This window comes from Fistularia commersonii, chromosome 27 (assembly GCF_037954325.1).
Source record: "Fistularia commersonii isolate RoL2024-O1a breed Wild chromosome 27, RoL_Fcom_v1.0, whole genome shotgun sequence".
NCBI classification, from domain to species: Eukaryota; Metazoa; Chordata; class Actinopteri; order Syngnathiformes; family Fistulariidae; genus Fistularia; species Fistularia commersonii.
Genome location: NC_141310.1, coordinates 2,477,711 through 2,497,260, shown reverse-complemented (window position 1 = coordinate 2,497,260; position 19,550 = coordinate 2,477,711). Strand labels below are relative to the sequence as shown.

Genomic DNA, 19,550 nt, shown 5'->3' with positions numbered 1-19,550 from the left:
AATGTATCGTTATCGTGTATCTCTGGTGGGTTTTCTAGTTAAACGTTACCGGCGTAGAGGAGCTGATGATTTTATGGTCTCGTTGCTTTTATTACAGCCTTATTATTGTGTTATAACAGAACGCCGCAAAAAAAAAAAAAAAAAAAAAACAGACGTTCCCCCTTCTGTCGAAACTTCAAAACGCCACAACTTTTTCAGCTGTTCATGAAGCAGAATCATTTGCGCTTCACAAGGACCCAGTCGGAAAATGCTTTTCCAATTAATTTCATCTGGTGGTGTCAGAAAGACGAAACAACCGGCTCGTCAAATTTGTGTTCCGCCAACGCACCCGGCGCCCCGCGGTGCCTGTGTGAGACGCCGCGCAGCTTTCAGACTACTTCAATGCAAAGCCTGTTTGCATTAGAGGCACTTTGTGTTTGACGTTAGTTTGTAGACGGTAGCGGGAGACTCTACACACACACACACACACACACACACACATGTAGCCTGCCTGTCAATCATTTATTGTCCTATAGGCAACACTCATTGGGGATTTGTCTCGATTTAACTTCTCAGCCATCGACTTTTAACCTTTTAAACCCTCGATTTTCCACAGATTATTCATATTGAATAATCCCTGCGAGCTATTACTGTTCATAAATGTGTAATAAACAAGCAATGTGGGATATTTGGAAAGGATCAACACAGGTTCCCTGACTTTATTTTTCATTTTACATTCTGTCTTCGACTCCTTTGCCTACAGGTAAGTTAAACACCTCTGAGGTGCGTTCAAGTCTCCTGAAAACAGCTTGAAATTTTGAGTTGCGCCCGTCACAGAGGGCCCGGCGGCGCCGCCGCACCCAAACGCATTTATTAATGCGCCGCCAACATCTGCTGTTAAATGAGTCAGAGCCATGGCACAATTGAACCCTCAGGACCGCAGCTTTTGGAGAACACGGGACTGACCGTGCACACACACACACACACACAGACACACACACACGGGCACACACAAAACGATCGATTTCCTCACTTATTAAAGGGATCTTGTGGGATCTGATTTCCGTGTTGACGTTCTTGTATTTCCTTCCTTCTGCAGCTCAAATTCAGGCTCAGGTTGCTGGGATGGATTTCAATGTTTTGTTTTGTTTTTTCCCCCCAAGAAGAATTCACCTCACATGGCCAAATATAGACATGACTTCATGTAAGTTGATAAACCCGGACAAATATCCCTGCTGTTTGTCTCCTTGTGTTTCCCAGAGGCTCCGGGAAGGGGTGAGGGCGGCCACACCGACGCGTCCTTCTCTGACTCGTCCCTGTTCGCCCGCTGGGGCCAAGAGCTAAGCCCCGAGAATCGACGGGTGGCGCTGAAGATGTTCCAGTACCATGGCTATAATAGCTACCTCAGCGACCGGCTCGCTCCGGACCGGCCGATACCGGACCTCAGGCCTCCTGGGTGAGAACCGTACTTTATCAGCGGTACAACTACAGCAGACTTTGTAGACCCACCGTTATTGGCGTTTTCATTCAACGGTTCATTATCTGGTCCGAGTATCCTGCACTCGGGTTTAAGAGGATGCTAAAGCCGATCCAAGTTGTCATTGGGCGAGAAGCGGGGTTCCATTGAGCGGTCGCCATTCCATCACGGCCCATATATAGAGACAGCCATTCATTTTTATTTTTCACAAAACTGACCCCAATGAACCTCCTGTATGTTTTTGGACCTGGAGAAAAGGCCCCCTGTTAGAATCCAATCAAACTAACCTTCTTGCTGTTAGTCAAAAGCACCGCAACCTCTATGGATGTTTTATTACCATGTAAATCTGCAGCGTTTTTCAGCCTCAGAACGTTCACACGCGACATTCGAGTCGTATTAAAACGCCATTTTGGAAACAATGGCATGGACTGAGAGGAGCTCTGAAAACATTTGTCATGAAAATCACCACATTTGTCATTGACTCACACGCACACGTTCATACCATTGTGTCTCCACAGATAAACATTTCTTCAATTTGTTTGTCGTCCTTCAGTCACATCCAGCTAAAAGACAGTGAAAGTAGCTTATCAAATCTTTTCACATTTTAATCCTAATTACGCTAAAAGTTGGACCGCGTGCCATCGAAGTGCCGCACTCATTTGTTCCAAGGATGTTGTTCTTTTCACCCAGAGATGAAATTGCAACCTTCTGGGTTTCTTTTTAATTCGGAAAGACAACGCAACCTGGCTCGGAGCTGCTTCCCTCGGCCAAGTTGAGAGTATAATGCGGACAGGAATGGTCTGCTCATTACGGCGCCGGTATCTCCCTCAGCCACCTGTGTGCCTCCAGAACGAGGCGCAGGCCGTCCGTCTCCGTCGCGTCAGCTTAAAAGACCTACGGCGTTTAGCGGCAGATCTGTTACAGAGTCCAGGTGTCACCTAAGTTGGCGCGTGCTACCATCTCCGGGGGCGTTTCCTCCACGGCGACACCGAACGTCCCTCAGACGGCTGCCGCCGAGCCGGGCGGGCGGGCGGGCTCGTTCCAAACGGCTCCGGGGGGATTCATTATTCAAACGTTTATTCCGGCGCATTTCGCTAAAGAAGAGCCCGTGCTGCGCCGCTATGGAAATACAAATGGCTCCCGGCGGGGAAGAACAACATGACGCCGTTTCCTTTGAATGTGACTGCGGCACGCAACGATGTCGGGTTATTTCGCAGAGGGGAGCCGCCGTGTGACGATCGTGACGTAATTACCTCGGTCACAAACTTTCGGTCACAGTCTTTCCAGAACCTCTTTCTTTTTTCTATTTGACTTCCCCGCCACTGTGTGATCAGCTCCCTCGAAGCCCGTTTGCGACCCTTGTGCGATCGCAAGGTTGGCTCATTTGTACCGAAGACGCTTTACTGTCAGTCGCTGTCGGTTTCAGGTGCGATAACGAAAAGCGTCCCTGTAGAGGGAGGACCGCATCACTGCTGTCCTCTCTCAACTGGCTGCCGTTACCAGATAAGCCCGTTAGTTTCCTGCCCAATCGCAACTCAAAACCAAAGGAAACCGAGTTAAACCATCGTATGTAACAAGAAACACTTCAAGAGAGTCCAAAGAGTACAGTCGAGACACCAAATCTAAAAGGCCTTTCCCAGCCGGTGGAGCTATAAGTCCGCCTGTGTTGAGCCGTGATTCCCCCAAGGTTTCCGGCTGATAAAAATCGGTGTTCCCACATTTCTGTCGACAGTGTGACGAATAGAGAATTTTCCCTTGGCGTCACATACCTATTAGACACCCCTTTATCATCATTTTTCGACGAACCATGCAGCATCATGTCTACATCAACGTCAGTATCTATATCTAAACCGAAACAAAGGAAAAGCAAGAGTTTGTATTTTCTTGTATTTTTTTGCATTCACGGTTCCAGGGGATGCTGGAGCCCATACCAGCTGTCATCGGGCGAGAGGCAGAGCTCATCCTGGACTGGTCGCCAGTCGATCGCAGGGCCACATAAACAGGCGGACGACCATTCACTCACTTACTCACTTATTCAGGGCAATTTTCCCATTTCTTTCCAATTAACCCGCTGCATGTTTTTGGACTGTGGGAGGAAATCCAAACATGCAAACTCCACACAGCAAGGAAGGTCCCCTAGTCAGAACTGAGCCAGGGTCCTTCTTGTTTTGAGGCCGAAGCGCCACTTTTCGTTTTCACATCTTTTTGTTCGAAATGAGACATCTCATGTTTGGATTTTTGCTGCTTTTCTGGGTTTGGCGAAAAATGACAAGATAGGGGTGTCCACATCGACCTGTAGTCGTGTTTCCTCACTGCTGTAGCCAAGTTCTTTCTCATGGAAAATGTTGGGTTTCTGTCAATATTCTAAAGGGTGGTGGTCCAGACCTGCTCTACATGGAAAGACTGTTTTGTGATTTGACGCCAGAGATCTGAAATGTGATAGAAAACCCGCCTGGTCTGACAGCACCGCGCCTCAGTTGGGATAGACAGCCGGTTCCTCCATTTACCTGCCAGTGTTTTGTCAAAGTGCCTGCCCTTCTTCACCCAGATTCTCGTAAATCAGCAACTCACAAAGGATATATTTCCCTGCAGATTATATTTAAAGCTCTCTCTCTCTCTCTCTCTGCATTCGCTGGAAACAGACACGAGCCTCGCCCTTAAGGAAGCCGCCCGCCTCCCATTATAATGTCAGATGTGATGACAGGAAATAGTGTTCTTTAAAAGAGATTGGGGGAGAAAAATGATGTCAGACCTTTAAACGCAATCCCTCTCTCTTCACCTGCATTGCAGGTGCGTCAGGGCCCTCCATGGTTCTCCGGGGTTGTATTTTTTGAAAAAAATCGCAAAAACTGGAGAGCGATATGATTCGCCGACTGTTTATACAATTTCCTACTATTATTTATTATTGTTATGTTTTACTTGAGACTCTGGCACAACAATTTCCTTCGGGATACATAAAGTTGTTCTTATTCTTATTCTTATTCTTATTCGTATGTATGACATGTAAATGAATGGTTGATATTCACATTGTGGGGTGTGAATGAGAGGCTGAATGGTTGTGTGTCTCTATATTGGTGTGAATGAGAGGGTGAATTATGGTATGTCTTTATATGAAATGTAAATGAGAGGGTTGAGATAGAGGTACTTTATTGATCCTGGAGGAAATGAGGGTGTCTAGTAGCATATACATAGTGCTCCTTGCACATATTGCACTCATCTGCATACATACAACCAGTCACTTAACAGGAAAAAAAAAATAATAAGAATAATCATCCAATGAGGCAGGTTTTGCAATAATCCAAGAAAAATCCTAAGCCTTGTAGATTATGAAGGAGCGACTCAATGACTTGGTTTATTCCTGGAAAAAAATTAAAAATCCTGAATAGCTGCAAGATATTCCAACTCACATTCCAACCCGAGGCAATCTCGTTTTTTTTTCACCACCTAAAATGAAATCAGACCATCGGTCGGTTGTTTCCGGACGAAACCGAAATGCGGGTCTGAATTTCAGGATTGACACCTCCGCCCTCCTCCTTCCCCCCCCTTGCAGGTGCAGAAACATCACTTATCCTTTAAACCTCCCTCAAGTGAGCGTGGTGTTCATCTTCGTGAACGAGGCCTTCTCCGTCATCCTGCGCTCCGTCCACTCCGCCATCAACCGGACGCCCGCCCACCTCCTCAAAGAGATCATCCTGGTGGACGACAACAGCGATAACCGTAAGCCGTCGATTTCGCAGCGTCTTTCTCGCGAAGCCCCTCTGAAGTGTTAATAAACGAATTTACCTGGACTGCGGCGAATAGAGAGAATTTTAAAATAAGGCTTTATGTTGAAATACTATGAATTCACATTGACAAGACGCAGAGCTTCGCATCAGGGATAAAATCAAAAGTCATCCTTGAAGGTCAGGTCATGTCCGTGCGGTTTACCTGTGTTATAATAAATGCATTATGCATCCCTGCAACCCATCTGAACAGGCGAGGAGTGCATTCTCTTTGTCTTGAATTGACTATTTTTATCGCTCGAGGAATTCTCTTTGTCAGAGACGGCTGAGTTAATACTCGAATTTCGACGCCCGCGATACAGTCATTGTCGTGACTTTTTAATCTTTTATAGGTTCCTCGAATCTCCGCAGCCGAGCGTCTTTCGGTAGGATTTCAAAGTTGAACAAAACAACAAACTGAGAGAAGAGCATTCTGGCGGTGGAATAATCCTCTTTAATATGAATATTTAATCGAATGTGTTTTGGATGTGTAGCCCGAAATATCTTTATTTATTAGTTATCAACAACTCTATTTAAGAGAGAAGCACTGAAATGTCTCCATTTTCTTTCTTAGAGATGGTTACACTATTTAAACTAGGAGCAATTCTTAACAAGTAATTACAGTTTGAGGTACATATGAGAAATTAATAGCCCGTCACACTCCAAAGTCTGAGTGGGACTCATCGAAGTAGATTTTCTATTAGGCTGCAAAGGTTCGGGATGTTTCGCTGGAGTGGCAGAAAGAGGACAAGAGTCATAATTTGGATATTCTTGAAGAGAGCGAGGCGAAGCGGCCTGAATGCTTGACTCCCACGGCGAGGTCATTTTGCTGGCTTTGCGGAGCTGTTGAGGCGTGATGTGTACCCACTCATTTGCTCACGCACGGAGTGAGTCACCGCAAATTCAGGCTCTGACGGGGAACCGTCTCTCTGTGGAATGCAAGTGGCGGCCCTGAGATCGTTCGCACGTATCTAAATGATGCGTAGCACTCAATAATACCGTCGAGGGTTTCGAGATCTCGGCCCGGTTGACCGCTCCCGTCAGCCGCCCGCCGTAATCCACATGCCGAGGCGACGGCTTTGGAGCAAAGTGTTACAGTCCGATCTATTTTTTATTCGTTAAGCGCTTTTTAAAAAAGGACAACGTCGACCAAAATGCTGCAAAACGCCCTCTGAGCCTTCGGGGACCGCCGAGAGTGGCCGATCAGCTGATCATAGGGGCGGCGAGGGGAGCGTTGGGCCGAGGAAGGAAAAAATCAAGACTTCAAAATGGATCCTGCAGCCGATCCACAATTCTGAACCAGGGTTGAGTTTGCCGCAAGTGAAAGAAGCCCCTCTTTTAAACTGAGCTCATCTGCATATTAAATTTAAAATCGCACAAAGGTTTTAAAACCGGCGAGATCAACGGGAGGGCCGGCAGAAGAGTCCCGCTAAGACCAAGCGGAGCCGCTTACTCGTCACTGTAACCGAGGAAGTTGAGAGGGATCCACGATGGGATGCATTTAAAGGCCGGACAGAACCTGCACTGTTTTTTCCAAATCGCGACATGCATTGGTCCGTCATCAGCCTGGTGGAGGTACAGGACCATGTTTGCGAATAATGAAGCTCCATGAAAGGAAGCAGATGGAGTTCATTCCATGACCGATGGATTTCAAGGCAGGCCGTTCTGCCGTCGCCGGGAAAGAAGTGCTACAGACAACCATAATCATTCATCGCTTCATTACCTATAACAGCTATCCCAGCTGTCATTGGGCAGGAGGCGGGTTCACCCCAGACTGGCTGCCAGTTGATCACAGGGCCGCACACAGAGACATATGACTGGTCATCCTATCCATCTGGACAATTTAGGGTCTCCAATGAATCTGATTCATATTTTCGGTCTGGGGGAGGAAACCGTAGAACATGACGGAAACAGGGGGAGAACATAGAGACTCCCCACAGACAGGCCTACTGTCGGAATAATCAGGGACCTTCCCGCTGTGAGCTAAGCGCTAACCGCTGCACCAGCATAATCAGCTTATGGAAAGTAATTGGTCCAAATGAGGACGCAACACAAAACTAATCTATTTTGCGGATCTATCCGTGGCCGATATGCGCACGTGCTCGGCTAACATATTTGATTATAAGATCACGACGTTCATTTTATGAACCGTACTTGAAACGGGGTGTGTGCTTTGCCACAAAAACCTCGAAAAGGAACAGTAAAACGTACGTCCATATTTCGGTGGTCACGCTGACTTCAACGCTTTGCTCAAAGCCTCGAAAGAACTATCAGGCGGGCTGTCCCAGAATAGTCTGAAGAATACTGAATTGTGTTCTTTTGGCTCCGTGAGAGAGCAGGACACATGACAGGCGGAGGCTCTCAGCCAACGGCCGTATGGAGATTTAAAAAAGTTTTTTTTACACCAGTTGAAGGAGGCGGTGCGTTTACATGAATTCAATGACGGAGAAATCCTCATCAGGGATATTGTCCTCTCAGTGGCCTTGGTCCGGCTTTGCCTAATGTTTTTATTTCGCAGCGGCATTCAAATTGAACATATTTGCCGCCGAGCCACGGCGTTTTGCCCCGCGGGCATGAGGCTGTCAGAGGAGAAGCTGATATTTTCCATGCAGATCAATATCCAGAATATGAACATACGAGGACTGCATTACATTGTTAGAAATGTATAATAGTTGACGGGGTTTTTTTTTCCGGAGATATAGAAAGGGGCGTTACGCGACTCTAATGATGCTGCGCCAAGGCAAACGGTTGTGTATCAAAGACTGAGACGGCCATTAGTGGCAAACAACTCGGTGATTACGAGCCACAGCAAGAGTGTGTTTACCCAAGTCAATAATGCAAAGCGGGTAACAAGGCCCGAAACCTGCTGGCACAGAATGTAAACGGCAATGAGACGCCTTGATAAGTCACCGCTCTTGGAACAAACACGGTCCAGTCGGGTCTTGTCGACTAAGAAAGACACGTCGATGCAAAAGATATTTCAAAACGGAGAATCCCGCGCCTTCAATCGCGGGGGAATTAACACATAGCCTCTCATAGACATTCAGTTTTCACCTTTTAATTGAGAACGAGGGAGCCGATCCTCTCCACTCCCGCGGGGACCCGAGTCACGTTTTGACATTTCGCCGATGGCATTTCACCCCGTTTGCTCAAGCAGTGCACCGCATTAGTGCAAACCGGCCCTGGTGTTGTTGTTCTTATCACAATGGGAGTGAATCTAATCTGCGTCAAATCACGTCGGACCGTTGACCCGCGGTGACGCCGAGATTGTCTCGGAGGGGTCACCGTCCGAAGCTCGCCTCCGGGCCGTCCTCGGATTTCACATCGGCCGATCGCCGTCGCGTCTCGCCAGCATTCAGGAAAAGACGGAGCGATCTCGGGGAAAAGGGGGGGACAAACTGCCCGCTGATTTTTATTTCCCTAATTGGATAACGTCCCACGGCTATTGCCTGAGGAAAGCTTCTCCGTGCAAGAGCGGATAAGAGTAATAGATAAGCTATCAAAAGATCCTATAACTTCAACTACTACCAGAGGCTGCAGGTCAGGAAAATGTTTTAGCAGGTGTTGGAAAACAAACTGTATCTTTATGCGTCTCTGGGAACCAACATTTCAACACGCGCCGCTTCCAAAAGTGTTCTCTTTCAAAGCTGACAACAGACAACAACGGTTCAAATGCTCGTATTAATAAACCAGCCGTCCTTGTTTCAGACAAACCCCTCCCGCAACTCGCATTTCCCGCTGTGTCTTTATCTCTCATGAGCTTGGCTCATTATCAGATCTGGATATTTACCCTACGAGATATCTGTGATCTCCCATCGCTTTTTGCCAAGAGTCTCGGCTTGCGTCTCTCAAAACGGTTCACTCGTGTAAAAACACGCTTCTCATCTGTTTTTTTTTTTAACCGTCGGCAGATCCCACAAGTCGTTTGAAAAAAAGGAAACTCTGGGTTAGAATTGAGCGGTAGAAGAGCTGCAGGTATGTTCTGTTGATGGTTCCAACGCATAAAGCGCTTTACGCTTCTATTCTACCATTCTACTAATCTAGAAAACTATTCTAGCGGCTGTGAAAGGCGCTAACTAGACTAGCGGGTCAGTGGTTCAGTGGTATTTCCAAACGACGCTAAGTCATGCCGACGGGAGCCACAAATTTGGGCAATACAAAAAAAGACTGTCAGTTTGGTAACTATTCCTGTTCTAGTCTCATATCGGTGAAAATGAAATCAACGGAAGTTTAAGAGACACCGTAAAAACCAAAGGTGCTCATTTTATTCGACGTCGCAGTGACTTTACAGACGACGTTGACAATGTGGATAACATCGTCGGATAAGATCTGAGCTGCTCCTCTGGTGAAAACGCTGAGCAAATATCCAATCGGTTTTTGATCCACCGCTGGAGTTTTCTTTCATTTCAAAGTCAAACGTATCTTTTACAATCATTTACGGCTCACTGCTCATCCAAGTCCTTGCACTGCTGCATATTTGCAGATTATAGATACGTTTATGTAGATTTTAACTCATCTACCATTTACATTTCCAACCCATTGAACCCAGTGTCTGCAGAACTACTCATTACTCACTACTCATACACGGAAAACTCCCTACAGCCCATTGAAAGTCAAGAAACCTCTCGGATGAGAGGTGAGATGTCTTCAAGGGGACGAAATTAAAAAAAAAAAGATTTCGACAAGAACCGACCATGACCTGGAGACATACAGATACTTTCAATCCTTTTGCCGATCGTCTCACGGCGGCATAGCGTCGGGTGTATTTTGCCGTAACGTCCATTTGTCGTCCAGCAACAGGACAGGTTTCATTTTCTCTCCAGCCGTCCTGCTGCCATTAAGCTTTTCCGTCCATAATTTCCCCCAGAACGGCGGCTGTTCGTGGGTCAACACACATTCACTCGCGCACAATCACAAACTTTATTTGTAACGAGGCGAAAGAAGCTTTTTTTAAGCATCTGCGTTATGAACAGATGCTGATTTGATATCATTTGATACTGGGACTGAGAGGTATTTACAAACTGCAAGGCTTTCGTTAACCCCTCGCCGCAGGCTCTTTAAACTCCGTCTGATGTCCGACGTCGAGCGGAAAAAAGCTGAAGGCAGCCGAAGCCTTTGTGATATGGGCCAAATTTTGTTTAATCTCACGTTTCAGACGCCGGGTAACTAAAGCGGTGAACCCCACAGATCTATATATTTTGTGTTGCCACTCTGTGAAATGTGGAAGAAACCTCGTGTGCCATTATTGTCTGGGGAGAAACTCCGAAGCTGCAAAGCCTGTGTAAAGCCTCATATTTCATTTAAAAGTATATAAGTATATAAGTCTTCAGTGAAAGAGTCGAGTGAGCGTCAGGAGCCGGTATTGAAACCTTGATCAAATGAAGTCATTTTAGACAAGAAAACGATGTGGGAACAGCCGATGTTGAATTAGAGGAAACAATTCCATTCGATCAATCGGCCAATAACGTGCTCTGCCTTCTTGAGCAAAGAAGCAGATTAGATTGATCTTGCCGTGCGCGCGCACGAACGAGCCAGAACGGCTTTTAAATATATCTGACAGATTTAAAATGAAAAATGTTGATGGTCCAAACCTCGAGAGCGTGATTTACTGGATCCCGGTCCAAAAACATGCAGGAGGTTCATTGGAGATCCTCAATTAGCCAGCATGTGTGAATGAGAGGGTGAATAGTTTTATGCATATATTATACGTGAATTAGAGGGTAAATCATGTGTGTCTACATCACATGTGTCAAACTCAAGTCCCGCGTGGCCAAACATGGCCCGTCATGTCATTTTATGTCTGAAAAGGTCTGATTGTCTTCAAATAAATAAGTCAAACTTGGTGTTGAACATAAACCACATTTCCCACGATTCATGCCGGTCGTGTTACCCACAAAGTGACGGCCATTAGATCGCAGTGTATCCACATCAATGTTATTTTCAACAAGTAGAATTGAGAAATACAAATGATCCCTAAACGTCCAGAAAGAGAAAAGTCGATGCAGATGGAAGGCTGTTTCAAGAAAGATGCAAATAAATATGTAACATTTTGGATTTGAATGAGTCATACATTCAGTGTTATTTAACCCTCATATTATGTTAAGGGTCAATTTGACCCATTGGGTCAATGGGTGAAATGGGTCAAATTGACCCTTAACATAATATGAGGGTTAAAATTAAGGAGTAGTTCCATTTATTTGACATTACATTCGGTTACATGTAGCCCTTTGAGGGCAACCATTATGCTAATGCGGCCATTGGTGAAAATGAGTTTGACACCCCTGGTCTGCATGATGTGTGAATGAGAGGGCGAATAGTTGTGTGTTGATGTGACGTGTAAATGCGAGCGTGAATGGTTGTATGTCTCTTCATGACGTGCGAATGAGAGGGTGAACAGTCGTATGTCTCTCGAGCACGCGTGAATAGCGAATGAGAGCGTGAATATAGTATTTTTCTACATGATGTGTGAATGAGAGGATGAATAGTTGAATGTCTCTGTAGCGGTCCAGTTTTGAGGACAGCCTAGCTGCGGGTTTAGCCGTGTAAATGATAAATGACTGATTATATGCAAATGATTACAGGGATGTGAGCGTGCTGCAAGTTTGGCTTCTCTGTGGGCAAAACTTCACAACAAAACCCCCCTTCCGAGTTCCCAAATCTATAAAAAGCGCAGGCTCGCAGCCGATATGTCAGAGGAGTGCGGCGAGGGGCTGCTGCTGGCTGCTCCCCTTCACACACACTAATACGTACCAACCTCCGCATTTGTTTACGGCTGCGAAACGCGTACAGGCACTTTTCTGAGTGTCAAGGGCAGACATCCGCCGCGGTAATAAGAGAAATGTCTGCCTTTGAAAAGTCCCTGTTTATTTTCCCTCAGCCGGCTCAATAGAAATAAAAAACCTCCGCCTCTCACGTGCGCGACAAAGCCGAACTGTTTAGGGCTTTTCCACAGATGAGCTGTGTGTGAAGAAAGAAATCAGACGTTGTGACTTTGCCCGTTAAACAGTCTTTAACCTACCAGCTTGAGAATTCATAATTCATGTGAAATCATGAATTATTTCACCCTGCTCTGGTCACACTGGTCCATTATTTAACCGAGGCTTCACTTCTATCCGGTCGAACCCGTTGGAGTCGGAGAAAGCGGGTCCGTCGGCGTGCCGTAAACCGGGTTCAAAATAAAGAAGGAATGATTGTGCAGGATTAAAGTGTCGGAAATGGCATGTGTGTAGAAGCTGCCCCATGAGGGTGAAGGTAATAACCGCTTTCCTACTCGTTTGTGAAGGTAAAGATGAGAGATTGGAAGAGATCGCGAGAAAAGTAGCGGGATGCATTCATGACAAAATGAATGTGATCAATGAATAGAAACAAAACTGAAAGGCATTTCTCACAACCTTATAATAAAAACATCCTCAATGTCATTGCATTTTTGAGATAAACCCCCAAGTTGAACAAGGTGCTGATATAGGCAAAAAAAAGGTCAAAAAATGACTTGCTTTAAGAAGGCGATGACATAAAATGCTAACTGAACAAAAGAAAAACAAACGTGTCCTTCTGTAATAATTACATGTGTTTAGCATCACTAATGTGCATTTGTGATCCGACTAAATCTAATTGATGGCTAATTCGAAATTATTTAGATCATCCGAGGAAGACCGAAATTATTTTCCCAATACTTTACCTAATATGCTCTCCAGTGCTGCCTCGGCCCCGCGGGCCACAACTCAACATGCAATATGGGTGTTAATAAAGGGCTTGTGCCTTAAAGCCAAACACTGAACCGAGTGGAAAACCTTGATTTTATCCCAAAGTTTTGCAGACAGAATCCTCAATATTGCAGTATCCTGTTATAAGTGGTAAGCCCCGGGTCTGCTGCCTCTCCGGTCCAGTGATCATAGCACTGATGTGTACTTTTGGCTCCTTACCAACTGAAATGCTGCCCACCGGAGGAAGCGAGGACGCCACCACGCTCACAAACCGCTCCCGCATCACTCAGCCATCTAATATCCATCATTGCAAACTCCGCTGATACTGAACCCCCGTGTGCGTGTTTGTGTGTTTGTGCGTGTGTTTTCTAGAGGAGCTAAAGGAGAAGCTCCACCAATTTGTTTCCGAGACCAACAGCCAGCGCCCGGGGTTCATCAAGATGGTGCAGCACGCCAAGCAGGAAGGTCTGATCCGGTCAAGGGTGAGCGGTTGGAGGGCTGCCACCGCCCCGGTCGTCGCCCTGTTCGACGCCCACGTCGAGTTCAATGTCGACTGGTGAGTCACGGGCTGTGAGAGCGGCTTCAAGCGCAACCGCTCCATATTGAGTCATTCTTGAGTCTTTAATATACACTGCTCAAAAAAATAAAGGGAACACTTTAAAAACACATCCTAGATCTAAATGAATGAAATATTCTTATGAAATACTTTGCTCTTTACACAGTTGAATGTGCTGACAACAAAATCACACAAAAATGATCAATGGAAATCAATTGTATCAACCCATGGAGGTCTGATTAGGAATCACACTCAAAATTAAAGTGTAAAAACAAACTCAAGGCTGATTCAACTTTGATGTAATGTCCTTAAAACAAGTCAAAATGAATCTGTGTTGCTTCCAGAGTGGACACTATGATTTCACAGAAGTGTGATTGACTTGGACTTACATTGTGTTGTTCAAGTGTTCCCTTTATTTTTTTGAGCAGTATATATATTTTTATTTTTTTTTTTCATAAAAACCTCTCACTTTATGATGGGCTCCTTTTATGAAATATTTAAAAAAAAAAACTTCACACACAATGAAAGTTTAATTTGAATAAATATATGGCATTAAAGCATTAACAGCGACCGCTTATTTGGTCAGGGAAACTCAAACCCCACCAGACAACTCAGCTTGCTGTCCTAAATCTGTCATGAAGATGTGAGCGTCATAGCTCGGCGCTGCCGGGAGGGGAAGTACTCTGGAGGGGGCGGATAATCGTTGTTTTCGCAGTTTGGTCTGGTTTCCGCGCAGTAAACATCGTCTGAAATGTCAGTGCCACGAAAATGGCGTTTTCTTGTCAGTCGCAGCGAACAACGTCGCAGCAGCTTTAAAACCGTGAAAAGGCTAAAAGGGATTTGTTTGGATTCTGAAATAATGTATCTAATGGTTTTAAAGCCATTTTCTCTTATAGCATTAAAGGATCAAATTGTCATCCAGCGCCTTTTGAAAGGGCTCATTAACTTCATTTTTAAACCATAATTGAATGATCAGTATGTCAATCTCATTCCAAGCAGTAAGTCACAGATTCAACGGACCCAACTCTCAACATGTAGTTCAAAGGAATTAACCTCGACAGAAGTTATCAATAAAGGATGGGAGTATTAAAAAATGAGCGGGACAAACGCCCGATGAGCCCAGAATGAGTGGAAGGACGGTACGAGTTGAATCCGAAACATCAGGCCAGTGAAGGGAGGAGCTTCTCAGAGGATGACGAGGACACGCTAAGCAAAACTCGGGAGGCAAACCCCAGGGAATGTCACAGGGTATCTCGACGCTGGATCTGCAAAGGGTGACGGGAAAGTCCTATCTGTCGCTAGTGGTGTCTAGACGCTAGACGTCTTGTCATCTAGCCAATTCTGGTCCTGCGGGATTTATGCAGGTTCTGTGGAAATACATCGCTGGACAATGCAAAGCAGTGTGTAATAGGAGCGACCGCTCATCCGATCGGGTCCTTCTTCGGCGCCAGTTGGCAAGGGGCGCCGCGGCTCCAGAGGAGGGTCACACAGCTTAGAATTCAAATTTATTTCTGAAGGTCAAGGGACCCATAATTCTGAGAAGGCAGTTTGTCGGGGCAGTAGCTTTGTCGCCTGAGTAGCCTGGTCGTCAAGTCTCTGGATGAGTTGAGTTTCCTCCATGGCCTCGAGGAGGCTCCAGTCTCTTTTGACCAGTCATGGCAATTCGCCAGCTGAGCAGAGTACACTATGCCCGCGTGTGTGTGCCTGTGTGTGCGTGTGAGTGTGTGTAACTGTGGTATTTCAAATCCAAGGACGACAGACTTCAAGGCTTCGTCAAGGGCAGAGGTTGTGTCCGGAGTTCAGAAGGATCGATATTGATCAGTGGTTTGAAGCAAATTTAAAGAGTCCAACCCAATTATGAGGAGCTGCAGTATATCAGAGGTCCCCAACCACTGGGCCATTTGGTATCAGGGCGTCAAAGAAAGAAGAAAGTTTTATTTTCATTGGTCTTTTGGGTATTTTACCCACTTCCGCCTGCACCTCGCTCCTGCACTTGACTCGGGCAAAGAATATTTCAGCAAGTCAGCATGGTAACCCTCGCTAAAATATCCTGCAAACAATAGTGAGTGGAGAGCTTTTTTGAAAAGAGAGAAAGAGCCGGCGGTGGGACATCAGAAGGGTGTCAGAGTGCCGGAAAAAGAGCTGCATTGTACCGTTGCCTTATCGCAACAGGTGATTCACAAGCTCAGGCAGCAAGTGAAGCCATGGAACCCTGAAAACAACTTCGCCATACGGGGACCAAGCACCATGCATTAGAAGACAAGCCCTAAGAAATGTTTTGAAAGAACTTAACCTGAAAATGAAGAACAAAAGCAAAAACATGACTATGGAGTAGACTTGACATAAGGAACGCACTTCGAGTGTCAACGTCTTCACTCCCAAATGGGACCGTCAAGTCCGCCAGGTTGTCCAGAATGAAAGTGGTCCGTAGCACTAAAAAGGCTGAGGACCTCTGCAGTGAACCCATCCTCAACCCAAATGCGTCAACCTCCTGAAAAACGGTGAAAGTTCCCTTAGCGTCACATCCAGACGCGATCAGAAACCTCTTTTGACATTTTGCGACGAACCTTGAGCATCATCTCTTCATCAACATCAGTATCTAAACCTAGGAGTTTGTACTTTCCACATATTTGTGTTGTAATTGAGAAATCGCATTCCTCCTCTGACGCTGTACCCATAAAAGACGCTTCTCCAGGTGTGTCTAAAAATGAAGCTCCAGGTTTGTCAAAAAAATAGTGAAATAATGGTGTCTAATGCCTCTGTAGGGGAAGCTCAGGGAACGTTCACATTTCGTCTTGCGCTTGATGCATTGGGAGTTAGAAAACATTCCTGCAGTGTATCGATGAGAGTGAACACACACGCTGGATGCACGGTACGAGACCAGTTTAGCGAATCTGCCCGGGCCGGACATCTAAGTGCGCTGTCATTCACAGGTGGTGAGTCGGCACGGCTCGGCCCGGAGGACCTGGTCCTGCTGGAGGAATTGAATTGGATTGAATTGCACCGGCGAAGCTTTGGTCCGCTCTCTTATTTTCACAGTCTGTTTTTTCAGATGGCTTTTTGAGAAGCACCATTAGATCTTGCTCTTATGAAGGGGAGCTTGTTTGCTCTTCTTCTCTTGGAGCCTGACCCTAATTTACCCTCCTCTTTTTTCTTTCCCCACTGAGACCAACCGTCTAATCATCTTTGTCTCAGGGAGAAGTTCCAACAGCTTCTCTTTTCACTTCCCTTTTTAAATCCTTAATCGTTCGACTCATTTTGCTTGGTTTTGTTAAAAAGCTCCTCCTTCTCCTGTCCTTGGCCAGCCTCGTTCAGCTGTTCCAGCACCTGCTGCTGTTCGGCCTCCAATCGACGGCACAGGCTCTGTTTTGAGCTCTCTGATCATCTGTTTTCGTTATCTTGTCCCAGTGGTGGCTGACCTAATGAGCTGGTTTCGGTTTTCGAAGCCGGGTTCCCGACTCTGTGTTCCTTCCTTTCATTATTTCAGCAATTCACATGTCAAATGATGCTGTTGTCTCTTGGGATGTCGCTTGCACTTGAAGTTTGCTGGCCTTAAAGGAACTTGGTTCTTTCTGGAAGACTCTGTATAAGCTTTTATACCATATGGCCAGGTTGCCTCGCATTTTAGCTAAGGCTTTATCATTTAGCCGTCAGGCCTAAAGGAATGGATTCTGAGAGGAATGACCTCCGTTTCTACCCCGATTGATCGAGACAGAAGGCCACCCATCAACGTGACGCCGGAGAAAATAAAATCTGACTCGAGTTGAGGAGTTAGCAATCCAGATTTTATTAGACTGGGATGGGACTTTGGCGACTTTAGCTCCGACCTGTTTGACTTTGGAAGCCGAAACAGTGTCAGTCGCTCTCAGAGCAAACAAAGAACCTTAACAGGCAGTTCATTTCAAAGCGCTAGCTGCAGAGCGGTGTGCTGCATACTCATTGCCTCAATTGTCTTTAACTAATTGTTTTCAATGGTGCATTTTTTTTCCCTTTCTGGTCGTTGTTTGTTGTGGAGTTTATCGAGTACCTCCAATCACACCTTGTGTGTGATCACTAAGTACCAGAAAAAAAAAAAAAAAAAAACTCTCAAAGTAAATTATTTTCTATTTGTTTTCATTTAAAAGGGCTGAACCCATTCTCCAGAGAATTAAGGAAGACAGGACGCGGATAATTTCCCCTTCGTTTGACAACATCAAGTATGACACCTTTGAGATCGAAGAGTATCCACTGTCTGCCCAGGGCTTCGACTGGGAGCTGTGGTGCCGCTACCTCAACCCGCCCAAGTCCTGGTGGCACAGGGGCAACAAGACCGCTCCGATCCAGTGAGTGCACATCATGTTCCGCGTCCGGAAAAGAAAATGTCATTATCACATTCAGTCTAAGCATATGAATCACCTGACCTTTGCTATAATAATTTAAACACTGCTATAGGCATGATTTCTGCAGCGCTTATGCACAAATGATAATCCGCCCAAGGCCACGTTTGGCCTCTGGTCTCTGCTTGTCACTATAGCAACCGTATCGAGGTTCGATGCGGAAAAATAAACAAAATGCCGACTCCTCCAGGAGCCCCGCGCTGATCGGCTGCTTCGTGGTGGACAGACTTTACTTTGAGGAGATCGGCCTGCTGGACGAGGGCATGGAGGTTTACGGGGGAGAGAATGTGGAGCTGGGCATCAGGGTGAGTAATGATTTCCCTCCCTGTGGCTGACGACTGTTGTGAACCCAGGTAATGTGTCTAGAATTAACCATGGTAATGACGCTTTATGACCGTTGGGAGCAAGGTGACTGCAGGGCCCTCCCTACTCCTCTATGCAAAATAGTCTATAAGTGAAGAAATGTTACTTTTCTTTTTTTTTTCGCTTAACTGAAGCCTCAAGCCACTCGTGTAGGAAGAGGATTTGAATTTTTAATATTAATGCTCTTGTAATGGCTGGATATTATAAAGAGTAATAGTATTATAAAACTCCCAAAAAAGCACATTTGAGTTGAATTTATAGCATTTAATTTTTTTTCAACCTAAATAATTAGTCCGTGTTTGATTTAGATTTCAGGAGTGTTTATCAGACGGGTTCTCGGAGGAAAGAATCGGAGAGTTTCGTGGAATTGCGAGAGGAAGGCGTCAAAGTGAGCTCAAAAGGTCGACCGGTGAATTAATAAAATGCCAACGTCCGTGAAAGCTTCGATTAAAAGAAGCCCTCCCCAAGATTTGCGGCTTTTCGGACTCATTTCCGACGGTTTTTGACCCAAAAAACTCAACGATTCGATGTTTCCTTTCCCGTAAGCTCTTGGAATGAGCCTTTCACCGCCGTCTGCGGCCGCCGGCTCAGCCGAGTCACGTGGGAGTACGAAGAAACGGGCCTCTGCGGGTGACTCACCGATTATCTCAGGAGGGAGTGACCTTCATTTCGACGTGAGCGAAGCCCCCCCCCCCCCGCCCGGAGGGGACGTCTCAATTTTTTCCCGACACATCGACATCATTTCTGAAAGAATCGGAAAAGATGCCGGGAGAATCATGGTATGGAGGGGGACGTTTTAGACAAACCTGAAGATGAATCTAACTGGCGCGGGAGATAAGAGAAAGACCAACATGTGCAATATTTGATCGAGAGATCTTTCCGGGCGAGCGCGGTAAGGGTCATCCTTCAGCAAGTGTACCCAGAAGACACGGCGGCTCAAGCCGCAGAATAAACAATCCCTAATTCAGTCTGGAGTTTGAACAGTCACCTTCATCCCTTGATGATTACACATGTGCGAGTAGCCGGACTCGAACTCTTTGTTACTGTCGCTGGTGATGTGTGAAGAGCTGCTGTCGCGGTTCAAAGCACACAGATGCACCTTCTTTTTTTTTTATATTGTGTTGAACTCCTTCACTTTTTTGCTTCATACATCTGCAAGCATGAAAGGGAGGGAGGGTGGGCGAAACAGGAAGTGATACAGGAAGAGAACGCTCCTCAGCCAATGACGGACCTACGGACCATGCGCCCAGTATACCGACACAATTAACACAAGTCTATTCAGGTCTAATCTCTTAAGCCGGGCTAAAAACTGCACGTTGAGAAAGCGTTGCGGCC

The 19,550-nt window shown here is 45.9% G+C and overlaps 1 protein-coding gene across 1 annotated transcript in view; it reads left to right on the top strand.

Moving 5' to 3' along the window:
* Positions 1 to 19,550, top strand: part of galnt18b (UDP-N-acetyl-alpha-D-galactosamine:polypeptide N-acetylgalactosaminyltransferase 18b) — a 93,941-nt gene that overhangs the window by 32,368 nt on the left and 42,023 nt on the right. Inside the window, exons 2-6 of the mRNA XM_086175020.1 lie at positions 1,240 to 1,435; positions 5,007 to 5,173; positions 13,293 to 13,476; positions 17,601 to 17,798; positions 18,043 to 18,157. Coding sequence (XP_086031146.1) covers positions 1,240 to 1,435; positions 5,007 to 5,173; positions 13,293 to 13,476; positions 17,601 to 17,798; positions 18,043 to 18,157 — 860 coding nt within the window. The remainder of the gene's footprint in view (positions 1 to 1,239; positions 1,436 to 5,006; positions 5,174 to 13,292; positions 13,477 to 17,600; positions 17,799 to 18,042; positions 18,158 to 19,550) is intronic.